The sequence below is a fragment of the Vidua chalybeata genome, chromosome 1 (assembly GCF_026979565.1).
Source record: "Vidua chalybeata isolate OUT-0048 chromosome 1, bVidCha1 merged haplotype, whole genome shotgun sequence".
NCBI lineage: Eukaryota > Metazoa > Chordata > Aves > Passeriformes > Viduidae > Vidua > Vidua chalybeata.
Genome location: NC_071530.1, coordinates 19,216,842 through 19,233,079, shown reverse-complemented (window position 1 = coordinate 19,233,079; position 16,238 = coordinate 19,216,842). Strand labels below are relative to the sequence as shown.

General features: G+C 36.2%; 1 protein-coding gene across 2 annotated transcripts in view; it reads left to right on the top strand.

Annotated features, from left to right (window-relative positions):
• Positions 1-16,238, top strand: part of PLXDC2 (plexin domain containing 2) — a 247,268-nt gene that overhangs the window by 194,716 nt on the left and 36,314 nt on the right. For both annotated transcript variants that reach the window (XM_053959107.1, XM_053959096.1), the window contains exons 8-9: positions 2,127-2,222; positions 3,141-3,222. In XM_053959107.1, the coding sequence (XP_053815082.1) occupies positions 2,127-2,222; positions 3,141-3,222 (178 nt within the window). The remainder of the gene's footprint in view (positions 1-2,126; positions 2,223-3,140; positions 3,223-16,238) is intronic.

Here is a 16,238-nt window from a genome sequence, read left to right as displayed (position 1 = left end):
ATATACAAAGATGTTAGAAGGTGACTGTGTAAATACCTCTCTGTAAGTTTCTTATGTTAGATGGATGCCTCATATGCAAACTCACCCCCTGTGGTTGACACAGTCATTTTTCTGAAGAAAAAGATTAAATTTGAGTATGTCAGGCAGTGGGATTTAATGGAATAAACGGTCATGCTGAAATATGCATGATTAGATTTTTTTTAATATAACACACTTAATTCTCTTAAAAGTAGTGTTTTTCAGAAATTTCATGCACTGGGTGAGGTAAAAGTGCCTATGCCCTGAATCTCTGGTTCTTAGTGAGTCTTTGGAAAGCCAGAAGCTCCTTATTTCTTGTAAGCCCTATAAGGAACCTGTAAGGAAAGGTTCAGCATTAACAGGATTATAGAATACTAGTCTATACCAGTAGTGATGAGGTGCAGTTCAAATAAAGTGTTGACACCCAGCATTTTAATTTTTAATTTATGTGTTCACATTCACTTGCTTTTTTTTTTTTTTTTTTTTTTTTGACAAAATTTTAAAAATTTCTGTGGAAAAAAATTACAGCCTTCAGCATTGGCAGGAGCTCATTTCAAAGACATTTTACAATCACTCTGGTTGGGCTTTCAGGAGACTGATCTTCCTGTAAGCATAAACCCCTTGCAGCTGGCAAGAGATTTTCCCTATCCCAACACATAATTAGCTTAGTCTTGAAAACTCTTTCTGTCCAGTGGGTCTGAGGGACATGGCTGAGGCATTTATTGGGGTAAAGTTTGGCACCTGCCCATATCCATCTTTCAACTAGTCAGAATGACTTTGCAGGTAATACATAAAACTAGTTCAATTATAGGTTCATTTCATACTGAAAGAGAATTCTGCTATCAGGAGAGGTGAACTCATAGCAGAGCTTCAAATAAATTGCAAGAGGTGATTGGCAATGGTGCTGATTTGGAGCTAAATAGAATTATTGTCTGAAAGTGAGATACTGCCTACTTATCCCTGACAGCTAATGAGGTAAGAGAGGGCAGAAAAGCTGCTTCCTCAAGCAATAAGGTGTGCCCTAATCCATACAGGACTGGCAGCATAGAAGACCTCCAAAGACTGAATTTGTGACTGTCTACAAGTCCCTTTTCTTCTCTTACATATAGACTAAGACTGGAATGGGTCATCTTTAGTCCTTTGTATGTAACCCTTAATTCTTCTCTGGAATGATTGCAGAGGGTCAGTGATTGTATTTAGCTCTGATTTTAGTTAGTTTAGCAGATCTTCAAAAATAACATAAATATGAAAGCAGCACAGCAGAAAGCTGTCATTTTTGTGTCAGATTGGTGTTATAGGTTGTACTTTTAATTTTCAGATATACAAGCCCTCCAGTCTATATTGCAACTGTATATATAAAATCTGGAATTTTCAGAACACATTACAGGAGATTGTTCTGGGAAGTAGTTTGTGGGAAGTTGTGTGATTTTTTTCACGTGTATCTTGTGCATGGGTCTTACAGTTGCTTGTGAGTTCAAAGCCCTTCAGAGCAGTACATTGACTACATTGAATTTCTGCTTTGAGAAACAGTTGCAGTCAGCCTGTGTAAAGATTATGCATAACAGCTGTTTAGGAAGTTTGTCTTCTTTAATATAATGTTATTATATGAAAATATACTCTAGTACACTTAGATGTGAGCCATCTTGTAGCTAACAAATTTGATTAAGCAATGAAATAAGTTTTGTTTGTACATTTTGGCAAGAACTGACAAAGGGAACATATAAAGCATTTCTCTCAAATCTGTAAGCTGAGAAAGATATCTAAGGAAAGCAAGTATTTGAAATACACTCTAAAATGTCTGACAGTATACTCTCTAGAATTTCTGCCTAAATCAGTGACTAAGATGCTTGAGAGCACACTCAGCATTTTCATAATTCTTTACCAGGAGAAGTACCTTTTCTGTCAGGCCAGAGGGTTTCTCCACTTAAAAATTTTCTATCTATCTTTACATGTTATTTTGTGATATTCAAAGTCAAAAATATATTCTTGAGAAAAATAGTTGCCATATGTGCACCTAATGAACAGTGTGCATTCATTACATCCGCGATTTTTCACAATCTAAAAACTGCAAAATAAGAAAATATGGTTTATTTTTTCTTTCCTGTTAGATGTCCGCAGAAGAACAATTTATGAATACCACAGGGTGGAGCTACAGATGTCAAAGATTACCAATCTCTCAGCTGTTGAAATGATACCACTTCCAAGTAAGTAAAACATTACATAAGCAGGAGCCAGATCTAGAAAGCATATATCTCCCTCTCCTTCCCAGCAACACATACACAGTTTCAAATATTTTGTTTTATTTGTGGACTTGGAATCACAAACAGATTCATTTATCCTCTCCTAGATTCCCATATGGATGATACATTATCCAGTTCATCCTCATGTATCTCAAGTTAGTTTATAGGTACATAACTCCCAGTAGGTTTTGAATGAAATTTGTGCCAAATCATTTTTTCAGAAGAATGATTATATTGCCTTTAAATACATTTCCTCAAGAAGAAAAAAAGAACAGTTTTCATGCTTGCAATGCAAACACGAATTCTTCTGTGTACTGTGCATCACAAAGGCATATCCCCAAACAAATGGCTCCAAATATTTTGCAGTTCATCTGGCTCTTTTTTCCAAGGTAAAACTACATTGCTTAGAAATCTTGAGGTTTAAAATGCCACCTGTACTATTGTAAAAAGAGTAGAAACATCTATTTTTCCTTTTTTTTAATTCAGTTATAGTTTTTTGCACATATTTCTGTCAGTCTTATTATCTGCTTATGTCTGAATGTTAGCAACACCAAAGAACAGCCAGGGAAGAAAGAGATTTAAGGAAATACTTAATATTGAGCAAAAAGATAAAAATTTAGGAACGAAGCTGAATGAACAGATGTGGAAGCAGGAGTACATTTACAAATGGAATATGAATGGAATACCACAGATGAAATGTCCTTTTGTGTATGCAATTGTGCAAAGCATTATAACAGGCTGAATTCAGGATCTTATTTTAGACATGGCTGAACCTGTTGACTTCCTAAATATATATAATCAGAAGATATATTCTTCTTTTGTGTTTTTTATGTGAAACACATATGAGACTAATGTAATAATTCATGTTTATCTACATCCCAGCTTGTCTCCAGTTTACCAGCTGTGGTCCCTGTGTCACTGCCCAGATTGGTTTCAACTGCAGCTGGTGCAGTAAACTCCAAAGGTAGAGAAAATAATTTCTTTTCTTTTTTTCTTTTTTTGAGCTGTGCTCAAAGGCTATCCAAAACCATTGCCTACAGGTTATTCAGCATTAAAAGCTGTTATATTTGGGTTTATATGTATGCATTCACATGAACATAAATCTCAAGTGTGAGCACTAGCAACTCATCGTCACATTTCACTTAAACAGTTAGGCAAGAATAGTCAAAACAGTTGACTCGGGAGTTAAACCCTTGTTCTTATTTCTTCAGTCATACTTTGAAGTAGAAAAAGAAGAAGATATCATAATAAAAATCATATTTTCTCCCTACATCATTGCCTTCATGAAAAATAATTTAACCCCCTGGAGATGCAAAATGTTAATGTAAAAAATTCCTGCTAACAGCAGGGAGGCCAATACATCCAAACTGTCAGAGTACTTTCCTTTTTAACCTGTCATTACACTTAGTGGATGCATTGGGTCTCCTCAGGCTCTCAGTGACACATGGACCAGGACAGTCAAGTCCATGGCAGGAATGATTTAGACTGTGGAGCTGCTGAAGCACAGCCAGCAAAATGGAAACTCTGCAACTGCAGCTTTTCAAAAAGTTTTTCAGTCACTGACCTTCACTGACCTTAATGATGAATTTAATGCCAGTTCTCTGAAACAAAATGCAGTCTCATAATGGACATTTATTGTTGCCATGCTCTTCAGCACTAGTGATTAGGTTAGAAATACTTTGTATGAAACAGATGTATAATGAAACAAGAAAAGGTAACTAACATTCTAAAACAGTGGAATATTTTGACACCATGTTGAAGAACTGGTAAATATCTGAAGAACACAGCGCAGAATTAGGAAATTGGACTCATTTTTATAATGTTTTCTTAAGCTGCAACTCCTGTATTAAGTCACTTAATAAGTAACTATTCCCCATTTGTCTTGCAAAAACCTTTTTAGTGGAAGTAGAGCTAAGACAAATCAAGTAATAGAAAACATACCAAATATATTCCAGAGTAATAATACTTCTAGAAGACTGTTCCAAGAAAGCATGAAGAGTTCTTGGTTGCCTTAGCCAATTCCTTGCTTTCAGTCTCCTTCCATCAATAGATGCTGTAGCACCGAGTTTCTGTTGGCTTTGGTTTGAGCAAGGCCTGTTGCTTTGTGGCCAGTGTTCTCATTTTTGCTTGGATAAATCACTTATATTTTAAAATCCAGACCTCTTGTAAGGAGCAGGTGCAGAAACCTTCAGATCCTTTTTGTTTCCCTCTAGTTTCTAAACACCTGAGTTTCCTGAGTTCTGAAATTGCTGAGAAATATGTTTTGCTCACTGAGGCACAAATTCACTGTGGAGAACTAAGTTTTATCTTTCACCTTGAGTAGAAGCAGAGCCAGACATGTAGCCACACTGTGTTTCCTTCTGCTCATTTCTGGCTGTCCCCTCACAACTGGCAAGGTGTAATTTAATGCTTAAAAATGCACAGTCTGAACAGATCTATTTCTATTCAATTAAAGTTTGAATGAAGAAAACCTTGCTTTATGTTTTGCATGTGGAGATCAAAGATGAACCTACTGTGAGGTAGTTCTGCACTGTTTCCCAAAACCAGCTGTCTCCACTCTGCAGCATGGTTGTGCTTTTGAGTAGATGCAGCAGGTATACTTAGTTTTATTGCTATTAATTAAGCCATTACTGACAGTAGTGAGACTGTCACTTCATGCAGGTTGTCTTTGGGCATTGTTTGATTACCAGCAAAAGTAGGAACTAGAGAGGATTCCTTAGAAAAAGTATGGATACTGAAAAGGAAACTAAGAATATGCTTCTACATGGGAATTTTAGTAGTATTTAAAAAATCATACCATACAATTTTTATATGTCAGGATGAGCAATATTCATCCAGGTTTTAGAAAATGGAGAATTGTATAGAGTCATGAAATAGAGTCATAAAATAGCTCAGAATGGAAAAGGTCATCTTGACTAACCTCCCACTCAAAGCAGAGCCAGCTGTGAGATCAGACCGGTTTCTTCGTGACTTTGTTCATCTAGGACTTGACCACAGAAGTTGTGGTCCACTCCCCAGAACACCTGATACAGGATTTTACACCTAATCTGTTAGTTTGCTGTTTCCTCTGGAAACATGGCTTTGATTGATGTCTGCTTCAGGCCTTGTTGTCTTTCTTGGCCACTCATCTCCAGTTTCTGTAATGAGCAATTTCAACTATTTCATCTCTATGGAGAAATAGATCTGAAATAATAAAAGGTTAAATATTTTGTGAAAAGAGACAACTTGCTTTCCAAAATGTGAAAACTGAATATTTATTTGGTTACACTGAAGGATTATTGGGCTGAGGAACCATTCTATCTTAGCTTTGAAAATTTTCTACCAGTTCTGCACACTTTCTCTGGACTTCTAGTCTAGAGACAGTCTAGTCTGCCTCTCTTTCTCGACCTTGCACTTTCTCAGCATGTCTAATCATTTTCAAGAGATAAAAAAATCTTATTCCAATCTCAGTGGCAATGTCTTGTTCAAAGAAGAGTGCTCAGAATCATTTGCTTCAGTACCACATTGTTATTTTGTTCCCCTCAAAAATAAATTTGCTGTGTTAAAACATTCTTTTTGCATGCAATAAAGAAGCATGTCCTCAACAGGAAAATCTAATAGCCTGGTTAAAAATCATAAAGGATGGAAAGTTGTTAATTCCTACCTCACAGTCCTTCAGCTTTTTCTGTATGTCGCTGCTCTTCACTCACTAGCCTTGTAAATCAATGGAGACTTTTATCTCCTATTATGATATACACTGCTCTGCTGCAGTAGGATAAAATCAGACTGGAAAAACCAAGGGCAAAGAATTCCATGAGGTATTAGCTTAGACATTTCAGAAGTGCCTAAAGGATGAAGAAATTAATATTTACAGTCCACTTTCAAATGTGTCCTCATAGGGTTTTTTGTAGTAGGAGGAATGCTTAGGAGCAGTGCCTGAGAAATGCTTCTCAGTTGCAAATCTGACTGGACACACTGGTCCAAGAGATTAGGAGCCAAGACTGCCTCTCCTGTCTGTAGGCAAATCCCAGCAGGGGGAAGCCAATTAGCCTTTGATGAAAAAGCCTGAAGAAGGCTTTGAAATGGCAGTGATGTGTTTTCAATGTGTCAATAATCACCCGACAGACCTAGCACTCAGATTTGTGCAGAGGGAGAATTCCTGTTTGTTTCTGAGGGCACTGATAGGTAGTGAGGGTCAGATATGCCTGGAAAGCACAGAGATGTTCTTTCCATGGTGCCACAGTAGTACTTTGATGCTCTAAAGTGAGATATTCTCAAGCAGACAGACTTCCATGTGGGTAACAAGCCATTGGGAAACAACCTTTTTTCTCAGGTACTTATTACCCCATTTAGCCAGAGAAACATTACTACCAGGAGCACCATCTTGCATTTATTTTTTTTTTCCTTGCATTAGATTTAATCCACATATTGAATCATTCACACAGCAAAGTACAGTTTTTTTTGGGGGGGAGAAACCCCCAAAACTTGATGTAAAACATTTAACTGCACAAGGAAAACTGACCAGTGGGACCATTCCAGAAAAACTTTACTTCCCCATGTGGGCAGTCTGTGTTGGAATGAAAATAGCTTTATCCTACAACAGTGGGTTGTTTCCTACCGGTAACTTCAGCCCAGCTGCTGTGCAACTTCTGCAATGGTTGGAGAGGCAAGTTCATTTTGGATGTGACTGAGGGCTGAATCCTCTATTCCTTCACTCTCCACAAGCTTAAATCACCATTGGTTCCTTCATAGGGGGTCATCAAACTATCCAGTCTGAAATCCAATACGATGTGTGTCACACAACTTTTTCATGACTGAAGCAAAGGCACATCATTTTCCTTTGACTTCAGCAGATGGAGGATCCCCCTAGGAGCTAATTTCTGTTGGAACTATGTATATTTCATAACTGTTTCACAAGTAAAACTCTTCAAAAGGAGATTAACTATAAATATGCAAGCTAAGATGGTATTCTAACTTTCTCCGACACAAGTATCTATGTCTATAAAATGCCTGAAGCACTTTAGTATCTGTCCCAAGTTGGTCTCCAGTGGCTGAAACGTGGATCATTTGCCCTTCATTATCTCTAACTTCCTGACATGTAAAAATTGGGAGAATTCATTAATGTTAGATTTGTTTATAGCACTTTATGCATCTGAAAATGTTTATATACTTTGGGCACTGTGTATAGCCTGCACATTAGAGATGTCATTTTCTAGAAAAGTTTTTGGAAGTTTTAAGACCACCTTGCTGGTTTTTTATAGCTTCAGTTTGTAAAACTTGTTTGCATATACTGAGATAGTGAGTTCCCTTGAAAATATATGAAGTTGATTGTCCAATAAATAAAGATTCCCTAGATATTGATATTTTTATTCTGATAAACTTCAGGAAAGTCTCGGATTTGGGCAGTGAAATGAAACTGATTTTTCAGAGCACATTCTTGCAATCTGTGCGTGCTGGAGACTCAGGCTATGAATGTCTCATGCTTCACTTCATCAATTCAGGATAAAAGCATTTCCCAGTACCTGCAACATCAGTCAGGTTTGGTGTGGTACCATCACCCCTACACTGAAGATAGGGAACTGGAGGGCTGTAGTACTAACGGCAGGAGCTGTACACAGTTTAGATGATAGCTTTACTCAGCTGTCACTGTTGGAACATATATTCAAATTTTTAATCCTCAAAACAGTCTGCCTTACGCCAAGGGTACCCAAAAGGCAAACAGCTGGATCCACAAGGATGCTTTGCTGGCAGACTCACTTAGGTTTTCAAGGGAAGTTACACAGAATAGGAGAGCAGTACTAAAAGCAGCTTTTTACCAAATTCTGAACTGTAGTATGTAGGACCAAAAAATCTCTAAAGGTCCAACACTTTGTACGAGAAAAAAATCTTCAGATGAATCTAAGCAGGGCTGAGCAGTGAAATCCCCATGGGAGCCCCATGAGGCTTCTCTACACAGTAAGAGTGACACTGCCTTGACACAACAGTCTGTCAGTGATTGGAGAACCCCCAGAAGCACAGGAGGTAAGTGAACACTGGCCCTCTGAAAACAAGTCACCCCTGAAGAATGGCCCATTATTTGTGGAGGTGTGTAAGCCTGAGTACTTCTTTGCATGTCTCCAGCTCAGACCAGCTCCACTACCCTCAGTCACTGGCTGCCTGGAAACTCTGGATTCTGGCACTGCTCTCCCGGCAACCCTGCTGGGGACTTCCCTTGGTCTGAAAAGAAGTGACATTTTGCACTCTCATCCTTAAGAGTCTTTGTTTTCCAAAGTATGCATTGAGTAATGTGGTTTGAAATCATACCAGTTTATGGTATTGGCCCATAGAGTGCAAACCCCAAGTCTGAAAAGTGCCCTGAAAGAGACTGTACAAATTCCAGGACTGAGTGCAGTGGTGAGGCAGGACACTCCATGCACTTTAGGGAGTCATACTGCCCTTGTGTGTATGCACAGCTCCCAAAGCTTCTTATACTCTTAAAAAAATAAAAGTCCCATTTGTGGTGCATTTTACTTCAATGCTTAGTCCTATGTGCCAACAATAGCGCTAGTTGTGAAAATGAACAGATTATAGCTGGGGTTTATGGAATGTGTTCTGAGCAATGTGAAAAATCAGAAATGTGTCTGGGAATAGTAGCAATAATGTGATTTAAAGCTTGATACTTCTAATCTTTTATTATGATAATCACTATTCCCATCTAAGCAGATAATAAAGAAACAACTTGTTTTGCATTCTATGCTGATTAGCTGGAAAGCAGGGAGGGGAGAATCTTTAGGCACATGCATTTTTTAAGGAAACGTGTTACAGTAGAAATATGAAGTGACAGTTTTCCATAGTGCCCTCATAGTAATTGAGATAAAAAAGAATTCCTATTACTTGGCTTCTGAACTTCTGGATAAGTTTGAAATGTCTTGTTTGTTCTTCTTCCTTTAGAAGGAAATTTGAAACATGTTTAGTTAACTTTCAAATGTAAGTTTATGTCTGGAAATTTTTAGTATGAGGTAGAAGAAAATGATTTTTTTTTTGTTTGTTGGTCTGTATATCCCAATTGACAAGACCTGTTTTCATTTAGAAAAGTGTTGACTCAAATATTGTAGTATTTATAAGTAACAGTCTTATGTAACCTAAAATATTTATCAGCTAAGCAAAGCACCTTCCCTGCAGAATTAATAAAACCATAAAAATAATTACTATTCTATCTAACTAGAGAAGCCTCTGGATTTACAAAAGCAAGCAATTAAATGCAAATAAGAAACACATAACTTATTGTTTGATATCTACATTTTCTTCAGCTGTTACACCACAATGAAGGTTGTCAATTCCACTAGAGCAGGAAAAGCAGACCACATCACTCAGCTTGCTGTCATCTGCCAACCTGCAGAGGGTGCCCTCGATCCCATTGTCTGTGTCATTGATGAAGACATTAAGCAGCACTGGTCTGCTACAGACCCCTGAGGATTCTTGTCACCGATCTCCATCGGGACATTGATCCTTGACCACTACTGTATAGATGCAAATATCTCACCAGTTCCTCATCCACTACACCATCTAACTACCAAACCTGTATCTCTCCAGTTTAGAGAGGGGTGCTGTGAGGAACTGTGCCAGAGGCCTTACAGAATTCCAGATAGGTGACATCCACTTTCCTTCTCCACTATTGCTAGCACTCCATCATAAAGCCTCAAATTGGTTCAAAATGCTGACTTTTAAATACTTCCTTATTTTAACTACTTGAAGTTCTAAAGCTTGTGGGTTTGTTTGTTTGTTGGTTTGGGTTTTTTTTGGGGGGGGGGTTTGTTTGGTTTGGTTTGGTTTTTTTTTGGTTTTTTGGTTGGTTTTTTTTTTTTTTTTTTTTTTGTTTTGTTTTTTTTTTTTTTTTTTTTGATTGCTTTAGGAATATTTCATAGTTCAGATGCAAATTAAAAGATGGGAGGAAGCCTGGCTGGTTTATGCTCAGGCTTTTTTTATCCAAACACTATTAAACTGACAGTAGCGTGTTGTTGTTATTAAATTGGTCACAGTATCTAAGCCATTGAAATACAAACAAAAAAAAAAAAAGGTATTTCTATGGATTAAGTAAACCACCAGAGGGAGCATATATAATCCAATCAATGTAATAGCTTTATATACAAATTACAAGGAAAATCTCATTTTAGATGCTTTTGAAGGGCTAGAGGTTTAATACATAGTGTATTCTGTTAAATATATTTCATTCTATCAGTGTGTCTGGCTCCATGAATTTGCTAATCATACCCTGCTTCAGAAAAAGCAAAAGAAATGTGCCCAGATTCTGGATGTTTGTATGCCTCTACATCTGGAGGGGTTTTCTATTAAAATATAGCTGAGTCCTAACACATGGGTCTTCACAATCAGATTGTTGAATTTAGGTCACATTTACCCTGAGATAAATTAAAAGTAATGGCAGCGATGTTTTTCTAACCTGTATACAGTTTCTTTTCCAATTATGAAGCAATCATATTGCAGACCTGAGAATCAGAAAGTATGGCCCATTGTCAGAGTTTGCTCTAAAATTTTTCTTTAATTTTAAAAGCTGTATTGAGACAGCAATTGATCTTTCTAATCAAGTGCAACAAATGTATCAAGAATGAATGTGTAAATTTGTCAGCCCTGATACATTACTGATAGGAACAATACAATAAGTAGATCTATACTTTATTGAGCAGAAAATTGCTTCACACCCAACTTCTTCAAATACTTTCCAAGGTGCTTGCTCTTAATTTGACAAGCTAATTTGCCCTCATGCACTGCAAGAAACTGTTAGGAAATTAGCATTCAATAATTAAGAATTTTTATGCATGGTAAGCCTGATGGGACTAAAGCAAGAAAAGACAGTGGCACAAAAGTGTTTAATGAACAAAGCATTTTCTCAAACCAGAATGAGCTCAGTGATGGTATTGCTTGATGAAGAAAGCCTCACAAGATTATAGTAATAGATATTCTCAAGTGGGATGACAGTTCTGTTTAGAAGAGAGTGTTAAATTCAGTGACCCTGTAGGTACACTTAAAAATAATGGTAAATGGTAATGGTACACTTAAAAAATGGAAATAATGGTACATATCAGTCCATAACAGTACATTGGAAAGTACTGTTAAGGAACGTAGATGATCCTGAGCTCAAACATGTATTTGTTGAAAGTTAGCCTGCAGCCAGAGAAATTTGCAATTCACTGAGAATCTCATATGGATAAATAGCAGATCACTAGCTTCTCTAAGTTTTTTGTAAATTGGTGGAATTTTATAGTAGCTGGGGTCAGTCAAATTATTGTGGAATTTCTGTAATTCCATCCAGCACAAATTGTCTGGAATAATTCCTATGATTAATACTGATAAACCTAAACAGCTCCGTCTCTGAGCAGAAACCCAGTGAACATGCACTAGCTTTCAGGGGCTTTGTACAAGTCAGTGCAAGACCAGACCATTCATTCCCGCAAGCTTCTTTTCTCTCCACACTCTTCTGCAATGTTCTCACTGATGTTCTCAGCAGCTCCATAAAATTTGATATCTAACCAAGTGAATTTGAATCCTGCTTTCATCCAGGAAATAGCCAGTCTTGTGCAGCTGCAGTATTAGTCACACATATGCATACCTTGCTTTGTTTTCCTGAATAACTCAGAACAGCATGAGAATCTGATGCAGATTTTTAAGAAGTTCAAGGCTGGGTTATAGAACTTTAAATTATTTCTAGAAAAGGAGCAGAAGATTGCTACAATTCTCATTAGTATGAAATCCTAGTATTTCTGTTAAAATATTTTCTATTAAAACCTGGTCCTGAAGATGGGGAAGCATTTTGAAGATTCCTAATCTAGATGTAAATACAGTGATCAATTTAAGACAGCTCACTCATACTATTAATAGTCTACATATGTGTTTCTTACAGTATCATTTTCTTTTCAAAATTTGAGATTGTTTTCACTAACTGGATGTTCACTATAACATCCTTTGCCAGAATTGCTGCTGTGTCTTCTGGAGCTTAGAGACTCTGTTCATTATCCACTCTGCAGATTTCTGTGATATCCAGTTTTGCAACACGGCTTGGACAAGACATAGATATCACACTTAATATGGAAAGGACCACTGCCTGGACTGTTCTAAGACCTTCCTGTAAAGTCTGTCTCGTGTTCTGTTTATTACCAAATATATGGCATTCCTAAGGTGTTTTTTATAAATGCAGGAAGTAGTTATCAAACATACAGAGGACAGTTAAGCACTTAAATCTCATTGAGAGGAGGGATAGAAGGCATACACCGCTTATATATACCTTAGGTAATACTAATTTTGCTGATTAATTTGGAAAGATGATGACAACATCTGTATTTCATTTCCATGTTTAAATTCACAGATGCACCTAAGACACCAAAATGACAAATAGGTGTAATATAATAACTAGAAAAATAGGTAGCAGTACAATTCTTTTCTTTAGAAACTTCTGTTGCAATTCTTTTAAATACTAGTAATATTTTATTCTTCATTTATTGCATTAGAACTATAAGACAAAGCCCACCTCAGTCTTTAATGAACCATTTACATCTAGAACTGTGATTTCTGTGCCACAAATCACAAGAGAGTTTAGTATAGACTTAATTCCTCATTGTTTGTTTATCTTCAGGGTGATAGCCATTCCAGTGGGCATTGCCACACTGTATTAGAAAGGCATTTACTCTGGGATTAAACTTGGGGGTTTTTTTCTGACAGAACTATGCCACGTTCAGCGTGAAATTCTATTCAGTTTGGTTTCCTTTTCATCTGTTCATTTCTTACATTAATAGCTATGTTTGAATTCAGAAAAATTCCTATTTGATTGCACAAAGGTGATACTCACCCATGAAAGGGTTCCACAGATGCCTTATGATGCAATTTATACATATATTAGACATTTTAAGAAACCTGACTCAGGCTTGTAGTCATCATTCTGTATGTGATAGGTTGTCTCTCTCTCTCTTGGATTCCTACACAAGACATTATAGTTTGTCTGATTCCCAAATAAATGCCTCAAATGGTCATCTACCATAATTATTGGACTTTAATTGTATAATACAAAAAAATGCAAAGGACATTTAAATTCAAATTTCAAATAAAACAGACTTTTCTGATAACAAATTAAAATACATAGCAAAGCTGCATTAAATAAATTGAAATACAAAGTGGTTAGTATGATAATTTTCATAATACATGACATGTGAAATGTGAAATACAGGTGGATGATGAATAGATGAACTACTGATATTTTATCCAGTTCTCTCTCTGTTGACTTTTATGTATAGTTCTTTATACTGTTTTGTGCTGACTACTATTCCTGTGCTACTGAAAGAGTCATAAGTAAGCTGACCGTCTTCCACTAATGAAAACAGTGGATTCTAAAATAGCTCATGGTCATTTCTCTAACCATATATGGTAGGATATATGTTTTGACTTTGAACATATTAGAACTTCAAAGTTCTAATATGAAAGTTAAAGGCAATAAAAACCAAACATAATTTGGTTCTCTTAGTTTCTCAAGAGCTCTTAGGCCCCACAACAGCAGTTTCTGAGCCATATATATAAATAAGTTTATATTAGTTATTAGTTTCCTGATGAAACTAACTAGTTTTTCTAGTCCTAAATGAATTTGTAATCAAAAAAGGATAGGATAGTACAATAACAGGATCATTCCATTACCCATCATTGTTCATTTTGCAGTGCTTTTATGCATTGCTGTACATAGAGCAGTGCTACTGCTATTTTGCACTATACCTTATCTTTTCTTCCAATGGCCTGAAATAAATCAACTGTACTGCTTACAACAGATGAACAAATTGGACATTTTTTTCTGTCCCAAAATGATGTATTAGAAAATGCACCAATTTGGCCAACCTGAGTTTGATGACTTTAGGATGATTTTTCACATAAGTTCAGTTGCAGAAAAGGTTTATAAATGGATTAGTAACAATAATGATTGTGTAGTAGGTTCATTCTGTCTCGTAGACCTCTTAGTAGAATAATTTACTGAGTAACAAGGTACTAGATTTCTTTCCTTTCATGTCTGAGATGCACTTAATTTGTAGTTCAAAACTCCTTCCTTGATTACCAGAGGATGTTGTGTTCCAAGAAATGACTTGCTGGGTTACTTTTATCGAATATTTGAATGTTCATGAGTCTATATTTCAGAAGCCATATACCATCTAGCCATTGTTGCCTAAATTGTTGGCCTAGATAAAATTCTCTCAACTGGTCCCCTTCTTTCCTTATTTCAACTATCAAAAAAAAAACAAAAAAAAAAAAACAAAAAAAAAAAAAAAAAAAGAAAAACCTTGAAACAACAGAAACCAAGAACAAAACATTAAAACATTTCAGGAATGTCAAAACTCAGGACACATCTGTGGAAACAAGCAGCCAAGATTATCACACCTGACTCTAGGATAATTCTTAGGATGAATGTTAATCTCCTTTTTCGGAAGCATTAGATTTTTTTCGTTTCATATAAGCATCCAACCCACTGCATTACTATGGAGAAATCTATCTTCCACCAATTTTTTATTATCAGTCTTAATTTCCTTTGTTCTCATTACAAGGGAAATAAATAAAACAAGGAAAAATAAATAAATAAAGTATGTCAAGTGGTTTTTAATGGAATCAACCAAGATTTTTTAATGGAAACTGTATTTGCATTTTCTCATGTTTCATTGAAATATAATGCAGAATGGTAGCCTCAGTCACTTTTACAAGCATAGTTCATCTTCTCATATAAAGTATCTTTTTACATAGTATTGCAAATTAAACACAGCCTGGGAAGCTTCCTGGGCATTGTAAAACAATTGTATGAGTCCCTAAAACAGTTGTGATGTTTCCTGGTTTGATTTCAGTCCATGCCCAGGAGCACTGTCCAGAACAGTTCCCAGGCATGGTGCAGGAATTGGACTGTTCCAAAGGTAATTCCCAGCTGGAAGCCTCCTCCTTTTCAAGGTTGAGAGAGTTTGCTTGTTAAGGCACAGGCCATTGTGTGCCAGCAGTCTTCAGTGCCAAAGAACATTTCTGGGCATGTTTATTGTACTAGTATGGACAGAATTATCACAATTGTTTTAATTGCTTTCCAGAAGTGCTAACCTCTTATTGTTTTGCTCCTCAATATAAACTGAGCATCATTGAGATAATATTTGCCCTACAGCCTCCTAGATATGATTCTGTAATGAAGTACTGTGAATGAAAATTCTAGTTTTTTAGCATATTTTAAATTTTACATATTACTAAACACTAAACACTGGTCAAGAAGAGTAAGAACTGTAAGTAAAAAAAAAATGTAAGAACTTTATTTAAACAAATCTGAAATTCATATGTCTCTTCATAAATTTTGGATTATTTGAAATTAGGACCACCTCAAGCAAAGTGCTCCATTTCCCAACATAGTCTTCAGATTTTTTATAGCATATATATCTCTCAATCTTTCCAGTCACTTAAACTCAGGAATTCTCTAACATGTTCTTGTAGAAGATATTCCCAGCTTAGGGAAATAAATGAAATTTGATGAGTACACTTCCTTAAATGTCATCTTTAGTTCCTCCTCTATTCAGATCTATTAATTCTTCCAATATCTGTATCATAATGCATTAATGAAATCACTGGATATCACAACAAATATCAATATGTACCCTTAATTAAGAAACTGAAGAGCCTCTGCTATTCTGTAATTCTTTTGTAATCTCTTTTGGTGACTGTTAGTGCTCAGTGTTGACTTCAAAATTGGACTCACTTTTAGAATTAAAAATGAGACACAATTAAGATACTATTTTGGGAAACAAATAGCTTTCTGAACTTTAAGTTGCTGTGAACATAACCAGTTACAGGATGATTCATGTCCTTCCTTGTTTTGCTCTCTATCTGAAGTGTTCACTGAATTTTAACAGAGGGTGCTTTTCTTAGCCCTAATTCACATACTTTTATAAGCATTTAAGCATTGGATTATGCAGTTTAGCACTCTATGCCTCCTTTGCCTGTCATAGCTCCTGCTTC